This window comes from Hyla sarda, chromosome 11 (assembly GCF_029499605.1).
Source record: "Hyla sarda isolate aHylSar1 chromosome 11, aHylSar1.hap1, whole genome shotgun sequence".
In the NCBI taxonomy this organism is placed as follows: domain Eukaryota; kingdom Metazoa; phylum Chordata; class Amphibia; order Anura; family Hylidae; genus Hyla; species Hyla sarda.
In genome coordinates, this window is record NC_079199.1 from 104,257,749 (window position 1) to 104,268,391 (window position 10,643).

Here is a 10,643-nt window from a genome sequence, read left to right on the forward strand (position 1 = left end):
ATGGGGGCGGTGTGTGTGTGTGTGATATAGGAGACATGGGGGCGGTGTGTGTGTGATATAGGAGACATGGGGGCGGTGTGTGTGTGATATAGGAGACATGGGGGCGGTGTGTGTGATATAGGAGACATGGGGGCGGTGTGTGTGATTTAGGAGACATGGGGGCGGTGTGTGTGATTTAGGAGACATGGGGGCGGTGTGTGTGTGTGATATAGGAGACATGGGGGCGGTGTGTGTGTGTGTGATATAGGAGACATGGGGGCGGTGTGTGTGTGTGATATAGGAGACATGGGGGCGGTGTGTGTGTGTGTGTGATATAGGAGACATGGGGGCGGTGTGTGTGTGTGTGATATAGGAGACATGGGGGCGGTGTGTGTGTGTGTGTGTGATATAGGAGACATGGGGGCGGTGTGTGTGTGTGATATAGGAGACATTGGGGCGGTGTGTGTGTGTGTGATATAGGAGACATGGGGGCGGTGTGTGTGTGTGATATAGGAGACATGGGGCGGTGTGTGTGTGTGATATAGGAGACATGGGGGCGGTGTGTGTGTGTGTGTGATATAGGAGACATGGGGGCGGTGTGTGTGTGTGATATAGGAGACATGGGGGCGGTGTGTGTGTGTGTGTGATATAGGAGACATGGGGGCGGTGTGTGTGTGATATAGGAGACATGGGGGCGGTGTGTGTGTGTGATATAGGAGACATTGGGGCGGTGTGTGTGTGTGATATAGGAGACATGGGGGCGGTGTGTGTGTGTGTGTGATATGGGGGCGGTGTGTGAGTGTGAGAGATATGGAGTGCTCTCAGCAGTGAAGGTGCACTCAGCCATGGCCACAGTAGTATCCTTCCTTGTTTTCATAGCAATACCAACAATGTTTAACATAAAAAGAAAAAAAAATGATGCATCTGGAATACATCTTTGAAGGGGTACTCCGGTGAAAAACTTTCTTTTTTTTTTTTTTTTTTAAATCAACTGGTGCCAGAAAGTTAAACAGATTTCTAAATTACTTCTATTAAAAAATCTTAATCCTTCCAGCACTTATCAGCTGCTGTATGCTCCACAGGAAGTTGTGTAGTTCTTTCTGTCTGACACCTCTGTCCATGTCAGGAACTGTGTACAAGCAAATCCCCATAGTAAACCTCTCCTGCTCTGGACAGTTCCTGACATGTACAGAAGTGTCAGCAGAGAGCACTGTGGTCAGACTGGAAACTTCCTGTGGAGCATACAGCAGCTGATAAGTACTGGAAGGATTAAGATTTTTAAATAGAAGTAATTTACAAATCTGTATAGCTCTCTGGCACCAGTTGATTAAAAAAAAAAAGTTTTCCACCGGAGTACCCCTTTAACATCCACCGTAGCGCAGTCTCTCCCTGTGACCTTCTCTTCAACATTTCCTGGTGCTTTGTTTCCTCCTGTACATAAATATTAAAGTTAATTTTGGCTCCTGTGTTCAAACGCATTGTTCAGGTGCCTCCATAACGGAGCCGCACATACCCCCCCATGTGATACCCCCACAGATGTGGCGCCGCTCTCCTGCCCCTAGTCAGGGCACAAACTCACTTGTACGTTGTTGAAGATTTTATTATAATGTTGTGTAATGGTTCAGGGTAAAAAGATGGAAACCAATATTATGTTATACGAGAGTCCGGGGAGGGGGAGGGGTGATGGAGCGGGGGATCCTTGGTGATCGGGTGGTCGCCCCCTCCCCCATCTCTTCATGGTAGACATCAGTTGTCTTTGTGTTTGATCAGTCCTTTACTGATGAGATCGGGAATCTCCACCGCCATCCACGGCCCCAGCTACAAGAGGACAGATAACGCAATGTGAATGACGGCGAGAAAATAGAAACCCCTCCCCTTTTCAGGGTGTCATATGACTATTACTATTCTACTCACCCCCAGGGCGATGAGGTGCGCCAGCCCAAACTTAGGAACGTTCCGCGCCCAGAGCGGCTTGAAGTGCTCCGTCAGACAGATCTTACCTCCCCTGGATGGAAGAGAGAGTAACACAACATAATCACCAGGGGGCGCAGCGGCAACCGCCAATCAAAGGCCATACAGATTAACCCCTTCAGGATCTGGCCTGTTCTGGATACATTGTGTCAAATGTTTAAACCGCACCGTCAATAACCGCGTCACAAAACTGCAAAGATTGGCGGTGAGAAAATTAAATAAAAAATGACCATGTGACCCATCACATTTACATTATTTTCTTATTTTCGCAGGACAATTTGTATTTTTAATAGAATCTTTCCTTTTACTATATAGCGCAGTGGTCTCCAAACCAGCCATTGGCTGTCCGGGCATGCTGAGAGTTGTAGTTTTGCAACAGCTGGAGGTCCACAGTTTGGAGACCACTGCTATAGCGTAAAAAGTGAAACCACCAAAAATGTTGGGGTAAAAGATTTTAAAAAAAGAATATTTTTTTTTTAAAATAAATAAAATAAAAACTAACATTATATAACACGTATCAACATTTATAAAGTTTTTTTTATGCTTTACTAATTAAAAAAAAAATATATATATATATTTCACTGAACAGCTTTGGCGTCCTCCTATTCTGACCCATATACCGGCGCAGTGTGAGGGACATTTTTTTTTCGTGCTGTGATCTGTAGTTTCTATTAGTAGAATTTTAAGGGTAGATGGGATTATTTTTTTGATCGCTCTTTACACAATGATTTTTGGAAGGCAAAAAAATAAAAATAAAAAGTACAATTCTTGCATTGGGTTTGTTTTCTGTTTCGGTTTATGGCATTACCGTGCGGGATAAATGTCTCAGCTATTATATATACGGTATATAGATTTCACAGCTATATGGTATGTATATATATCATAGCATGCTGCTATACTAATTTTATACAATTTTTTTCCTTCAAATTTCTGATTTAAAAAATTGTGACAAAGGCGGAGGATTAAAGGGGTACTCTGCCTTTTTTTTTTTTTTTTTTTTTTTTTCCTTTAAATCAACCAGAAAGTTAAACAGATTTGTAAATGACTTCTATTAAAAAATCTTCATCCTTCCTGAGGCTCCCCTACAAGTTGTTCTCCTCTTTTCCCAATCTTCACCCCCATCCCCTTTCCTTACCCTCTTTCCTGTTCCCGTTTTCCTCATCTCCCTTTCCATCCTATTCCCCCTATGACCGACAGGGTGGAGACGAGCATGTAAACCTATGCTTTCTTTTTATGTGTGAAGAACATTACTGTCTTACCAATTGAGACCCCGATTTCCGAGGGGCGTCTTCTGCTGTTCTGTATTGTTTTGCTAATCTGCGATGTCTCTACCGAGCTTGTATTGTTTAAGCTCTGTTTTTTGCTTGATAGTAATAAAAAGATCTTAATCCTTCCAGTACTTATTAGCTGCTGAATACTACAGAGGAAATTCTTTTCTTTTTGAAACACAGAGCTCTCTGCTGACATCACGAGCACAGTGCTCTCTGCTGACATCTCTGTCCATTTTAGGAACTGTCCAGAGCAGCATATGTTTGCTATGGGGATTTTCTCCTACTCTGGTCAGTTCCTAAAATGGACAGAGATGTCAGCAGAGAGCACTGTGTTCCAAAAAGAAAATAATTTCTTCTGTAGTATACAGCAGCTAATAAGTACTGGAAGGATTAAGATTTTTTTAATAGAAATAATTTACAAATCTGTTTAACTTTCTGGCACTAGTTGATTAGTTTTCCACTGGAGTACCCCTTTAATAAGAAATTTCTAAAAACTTATCTTTTCATTCTTTATTTTAACTTTTCATACCGATTTTTGGGCTCCTGCTAGGGACTTGCACATGCAATTTTTTAATTGCTTATATAGTACATTGTAATACAATGTACCGTTATGTGTGCAATACAATAGCAGATCTAACATGGCCGCCACAGAGGGGTTTAGAAGGTCCCATGGGTGCTGTGACAACCGATCGGCACCCCATGACCATGTTATCGAGGTGCTGATCAGAGAGATAACAGGACCCCATCACTTCACGACATCTAAAGGATAAAGTGACCAGTAAACTTCAATGGCGGGTGTCAGCTGCAGACAGCAGCCGGGTATGGAGCGGGCCGAGTCAGCTCCATACACCCAGAACCAGAATTTAAAAGGAGAACTATCACCCCCTTTTTATTCTGCTCAAACCACGGACAGCATGAAACAGTTGCAGGAAGTGGAGCCTGGAACTCAATGATTTACTCCAGTGTTTCCCAACCCAGTCCTCAAGGCTCCACCAACAGTCCAGGATTTAAATTTTCCCCTGTTCTATTCCAATGGAGTAACTGAAAAATCCCGGAATGTTGGTGTGCCTTGAGGACTGGGTTGGGAAACACTGATTTACTCTAAAATGCCCAAGAAATCCTATCTTCAAGGAGTAATCTCGTGGAAATCCTAGCTTAACCCCTTGGGGACGGAGCCCATTATGACCCTAAGGACGGGAGCATTTTTTGCAAATCTGACCACTGTCACTTTAAGCATTAATAACTCTGATGCTTTTACTTATAAATCTGATTCCGAGATTGTTTTTTCGTGACATATTCTACTTTATGCAAGTGGTAAATTTTGTCGATACTTGCATCATTTCTTGGTGAAAAATTAGAAAATTTTATGAAAAATTTGAAAATGTTGCATTTTTCTAACTTTGAAGCTCTCTGCTTATAAGGAAAATGGATATTCAGTATGGATATTCCAAATAAATTATATATTAATTCACATATACAATATATCTACTTTATGTTTCCATCATAAAGTTGACGAGTTTTTACTTTTGGAGACACCAGAGGGCTTCAAAGTTCAGCAGCGATTTTCCAATTTTTCACAAAATTTTCAAAATCGGAATTTTTCAGGGACCAGTTCAGGTTTGAAGTGGATTTGAAGGGTCTTCTGGTTAGGAATATACCCCATAAATGTCCCCATTATAAAAACTGCACCCCTCAAAGTATCCAAAATGACATTCAGAAAGTGTGTTAACCCTTTAGGTGTTTCACAGGAATAGCAGCAAAGTGAAGGAGAAAATTCAAAATCTTCATTTTTCACACTCGCATGTTCTTGTAGACCCAGTTTTCGAATTTTTACAAGGGGTAATAGGAGAAAATGCCCCCCAAAATGTGTAACCCCATTTCTTCTGAGTATGGAAATACCCCATGTTTGGACGTCAAGTGCACTGCGAGCGAACTACAATGCTCAGAAGAGAAGGAGCGCCATTGAGCTTTTAGAGAGATAATTTGTTTGGAATGGAAGTCGGGGGCCATGTGCATTTACAAAGCCCCCCGTGGTGCCAGAACAGTGGACACCCCCACATGTACGCCCCACAGGTGTCTGACAGATCTTTGGAACAGTGCAAACAAAAAAAATTACATTTTTCATTTTCATGGATCACTGTTCCAAAAATCTGTCAGACACTTGTGGGGCGTAAATGCTCACTGTACCCCTTATTACATTCCGTGAGGGGTGTAGTTTCCAAAATGGGGTCACATGTGGGTATATGTCAGAACCGCTGTAAAATCGGCCACTCCTGTGCATTTTACGCCCACATATGGGGTATTTCTGTACTCAGGAGAAATTGCGTTACAAATTTTGGGGGTCTTTTTTTCCTTTTATCTCATGTGAAAATAAAAAGTAGAGGGCAACACCAGCATGTCAGTGGAAAATGTTTTTTTTTTTTTTTTTTTACACTAACAGGCTGGTGTAGACCCCAACTTTTCCTTTTCATAAGGGGTAAAAGGAGAAAAAGCCCCCAAAAATTTGTTGTGCAATTTCTCCCGAGTTCGGAGATACCCCATATGTGTCCCTAAACTGTTTCCTTGAAATACGACAGGGCTCCGAAGTGAGAGCGCCATGCGCATTTGAGGACTAAATTAGGGATTGCATAGGGGTGGACATTGGGAATCACTGGCGTAGAATACCCCTAACAGGGTGCCTCCAGCTGTTGCTAAACTCCCAGCATGCCTGGACAGTCAGTGGCTGTCTGGAAATGCTGGGAGTTGTTTTGCAACAGCTGGAGGCTCCGTTTTGGAAACACTGCTGTACAATATGTTATTCATTTTTATTGGGGGGACAGTGTAAGGGGGTGTATATGTAGTGTTTTACCCTTTATTATGTGTTAGTGTAGTGTAGTGTAGTGTTTTCAGGGTACATTCACACTGGCGGGTTACGGTGAGTTTCCCGCTAGGAATTTGCGCTGCGGCGAAAAATTTGCCACAGCTCATACTTGAAGCAGGAAACTTACTGTAAACCAGCCCGTGTGAATGTACCCTGTATGTTCACATGGGGGGGGGGGGGACAAACCTCCAGCTGTTTCAAAACTACAACTCCCAGCATGTACTGACAGACCGTGCATGCTGGGAGTTGTAGTTTTGCAACAGCTGGAGGCACACTGGTTGGAAAACCTTCATTTAGAACCTAACTGAAGGTTTTCCAACCAGTGTGCCTCCAGCTGTTGCAAAACTACAATTCCCAGCATGTACTGATCACAGAAGGGCATGCTGGGAGATGTAGTTATGCAACAACTGGAGGTACGCAACTACAACTCCCAGCATGCAGAGACAGCTGTTTGCTGTTTGGGCATGCTGCGATTTGCAGTTTTGCAAACATCTGGAGTGCTACAATTTAGAGACCACTGAACAGTGATCTCCAAACTGTGGACCTCCAGATGTTGCAAAACTACAACTCCCAGCATGCCCAGACAGCAAACAGGTGTGTGGGCATGCTAGGAGTTGTAGTTTTGCAAGATCTAGAGGGCAGTATAGATATCACTGTGCAGTGGTCTCTAAACTGTAGACCTCCAGCTGTTGCAAAACTACAAATCCCAGCATGCCCACACAGCAAACAGCTGTCTGGGCATGCTGGGAGTTATAGTTCTGCAACATCTGGAGGGCTACAGTCTATAGAGACCACTATAGTGGTCTCAGACTGTAGCCCTCTAGATGTTGCTAGGCAACTTACCGGCTTCCGTCGCATCCAGGGAGCCGTCCTCTTCTGCCGCACGCCGCACGCAGATCTCCTTCGCTCCGTAGCCTCCGGACGGGTAAGTGGACGTCGGCGCCCAGTCCTCTTCGTTTTCCCCGTTCTGCCCGGCCTATTGTGGTTGGGCAGGACGGGGAAAAACGAAAGTAAAGCCCCCCCCACCCCCGATCTGCTATTGGTGGTCGCGTCTAGACCACCAATAGCAGGGATAGGAGGGGTGGCACCCACCTCACTCCTTTCGTTTCAGGGGGATCGTGGGTGTCTTAGACAACCGCGATCCCCCTTACATTCCGGGTCACCATAGACCCGTATTGACCGGGAATCGGCGCAAATCGCAAGTGTGAATTCACTTGCGATTTGCGCCGATCGCCGACATGGGGTGTGGGGGGGGGTGATGTTCTAATGACCCCCCTGGGCATTTGCACGGGGTGCCTGCTGATAGATATCAGCAGTCACCCCGGTGGAAATTCCCACGGGCGTATAGATATGCCCTTCAGTACCAGGACGCAAGGGCGTATGCATACAACAGGTTGAAGGGGTACTCCCATGGAATTGTGTTTTTTTTTTTTTTTTTAAATCTTAATCCTTCCAGTAGGGGCTGTATTTTTGGATTTCTCTTCTGTCACAACCACAGTGCTCTCTGCTGACCTCTGCTGTCCATGTTAGGAACTGTCCAGAGCAGCATATGTTTGCTATGGAGATTTTCTCCTGCTCGTGACAGTTCCTAAAATGGACAGAGATGTCAGCAGAGAGCACTGTGCTCGTGACAGAAGAGAAATCCAAAAAGAAAAGCATTTCCTCTGTTGTATACAGCCCCTAAAAAGTACTGGAAGTATCAAGATTTTTTTAATAGAAGTAATTTACAAATCTGTTTAACTTTCTGGCACCAGATGATAAAAAAAAATAATAATAATAATAAAAACGTTTTCCACGGGAGTACCCCTTTAAGAAAATTTCACATAATTGTTGTTCTTCTACACGCAAAAATAGGTTTAAAACAAACTAGAAAAACTGCAGTAAAATGCACCATGTGAACACAGGCCTTACGTCCCCCAGCAAAGAATGAAGTCACATGACCTTTCACTAAGCCATATCTTATCACTCTCATACCTGTACATTTTTGCTGTCTTTCCATCTAATTCCGGAATGGCGATTTCTGGCGCTGTGGAGGGATACGTGACCGGGATCTGTTTGGTAAATTAACACATTCAGTATCATAAACATCATTTCTCATAATAATAATGACAAAGTCCTAATAAAACTTACATCAAACTCGACATCAAATTCGTACTTGAGGAGCTCGTGGATGTACCAGCATTTCCCAAACCACCTGCAAGACAGACACCGAGCCCTCACTGTGTGCACTGCACGTATGAGCCGCCAGAGGGCGCCACAGGGGTATAAAGGGCAGATAAGAGGGGTCGTAACCCCAGATCTTACCGGGTGCCCTCCTTGTTGGACTCCAGGCGGAACCAGTCATTGTCGGCCCTCTTGTTATTTTCCACATACTGGAGGGGGAGGAAGAGAAGATATTAGGAGACGTCAGGACGAGAGTCGTGTCACATGGAGCAGCAGATGAGGCCGCCATTATCCAGAGTATACAGTCTGCCAGGGGGACAGATGTGAGGTCACCCCAATACCCAACTGGTGATAGGACACCCCCAAAATAACTAAAGACAACACAACTTAAGGTTCCTAAAAAGGTGAGAATAAAAGATGGTGGATGAAAAGAACAGAGGGTGGAGTTCAGTATGGGGGCGTACGGAGGACAGCGAGGGGACAGTATGGGGGCGTACGGAGGACAGCGAGGGGACAGTATGGGGGCGTACGGAGGACAGCGAGGGGACAGTATGGGGGTGTACGGAGGACAGCGAGGGGACAGTATGGGGGTGTACGGAGGACAGCGAGGGGACAGTATGGGGGTGTACGGAGGACAGCGAGGGGACAGTATGGGGGTGTACGGAGGATAGCGAGGGGACAGTATGGGGGTGTACGGAGGACAGCGAGGGGACAGTATGGGGGTGTACGGAGGACAGCGAGGGGACAGTATGGGGGTGTACGGAGGACAGCGAGGGGACAGTATGGGGGTGTACGGAGGACAGCGAGGGGACAGTATGGGGGTGTACGGAGGACAGCGAGGGGACAGTATGGGGGTGTACGGAGGACAGCGAGGGGACAGTATGGGGGTGTACGGAGGACAGCGAGGGGACAGTATGGGGGTGTACGGAGGACAGCGAGGGGACAGTATGGGGGTGTACGGAGGACAGCGAGGGGACAGTATGGGGGTGTACGGAGGATAGCGAGGGGACAGTATGGGGGTGTACGGAGGACAGCGAGGGGACAGTATGGGGGTGTACGGAGGACAGCGAGGGGACAGTATGGGGGTGTACGGAGGACAGCGAGGGGACAGTATGGGGGTGTACGGAGGACAGCGAGGGGACAGTATGGGGGTGTACGGAGGACAGCGAGGGGACAGTATGGGGGTGTACGGAGGACAGCGAGGGGACAGTATGGGGGTGTACGGAGGACAGCGAGGGGACAGTATGGGGGTGTACGGAGGACAGCGAGGGGACAGTATGGGGGTGTACGGAGGACAGCGAGGGGACAGTATGGGGGTGTACGGAGGGCAGTGAGGGGACAGTATGGGGGTGTACGGAGGACAGCGAGGGGACAGTATGGGGGTGTACGGAGGACAGTGAGGGGACAGTATGGGGGTGTACGGAGTGCAGTGAGGGGACAGTATGGGGGTGTACGGAGTGCAGTGAGGGGACAGTATGGGGGTGTACGGAGTGCAGTGAGGGGACAGTATGGGGGTGTATAGAGGACAGCGAGGGGACAGTATGGGGGTGTACGGAGGACAGTGAGGGGACAGTATGGGGGTCTATGGAGGACAGTGAGGGGACAGTATGGGGGTGTATGGAGAACAGTGAGGGGACAGTATGGGGGTGTATGGAGGGCAGTGAGGGGATAGTATGGGGTTGTATGGAGAACATTATGGGGAAGTATGGATGACAATAAGTGGATACTGTTGTGTAGACAAGTGCAGGAGGCAGTACTGTGGGGTACAGTAGTCTCTCACACTGCAGAGGGCGTTATGGGAAGAATATATGGGCGCACAGTGGACAGTAGGGGGCGCAGTACACACATAAGCGCAGATGTCACAGTCCCTCAGCTGATCTGACAGCCGGAACCTTTCTCCCGCACTGTATGTTCCCGGGGGGCGCTTTACCACGTGACCCCTCCTACCTTTATGAGCGCCTGGTACTCCTCCTTCAGCCGCTGCACCCACAGCTCCTTGTCCCGCGGGCTGGCGTTGGTTTTCAGGAGAGGAATCTCCGACACCACCCGGCGAGTCGCCTCATCCACCATGATGGGAAAAGGAAGGGAATCCCGGAAGCGGAAGTGTCGGTCATGCTAGAATGAGGTAGCGGCGGCCATTTTGAATACTGGCAAATTAACTTTTAGCTACTCTGGCTCCACCTAGTGACAAAGAGACTGTACTGTCTGGTGTATACAATATGTGACCGAGGGTAAGAAAATCATTACATAATACATGTGGGATGTGTGAAGATTACAGGACATGAAGAATTTATTTTTGTCCTACGTTTTGGGATTATCACCTGCACCTAAGGCGGCTTTTCACCTATGACATATATAACAAAAAGCATTGTCCCTGTACCTGCACTGTGTGTAGTATA

At 46.6% G+C, this 10,643-nt stretch overlaps 1 protein-coding gene across 1 annotated transcript; it reads right to left on the reverse strand.

The window, feature by feature from the left end:
- Nucleotides 1-1,559: 1,559 nt before the first annotated feature.
- Nucleotides 1,560-10,348, reverse strand: UFC1 (ubiquitin-fold modifier conjugating enzyme 1). The gene is made up of 6 exons (XM_056545897.1): nt 10,192-10,348; nt 8,386-8,453; nt 8,212-8,275; nt 8,056-8,132; nt 1,894-1,984; nt 1,560-1,797 (listed from the first exon to the last, which is right to left on the reverse strand). The coding sequence occupies exons 1-6, from the start codon at nt 10,312-10,314 to the stop codon at nt 1,726-1,728; spliced, it is 495 nt and encodes a 164-aa protein (XP_056401872.1). The 5' UTR covers nt 10,315-10,348; the 3' UTR covers nt 1,560-1,725.
- Nucleotides 10,349-10,643: the final 295 nt, after the last annotated feature.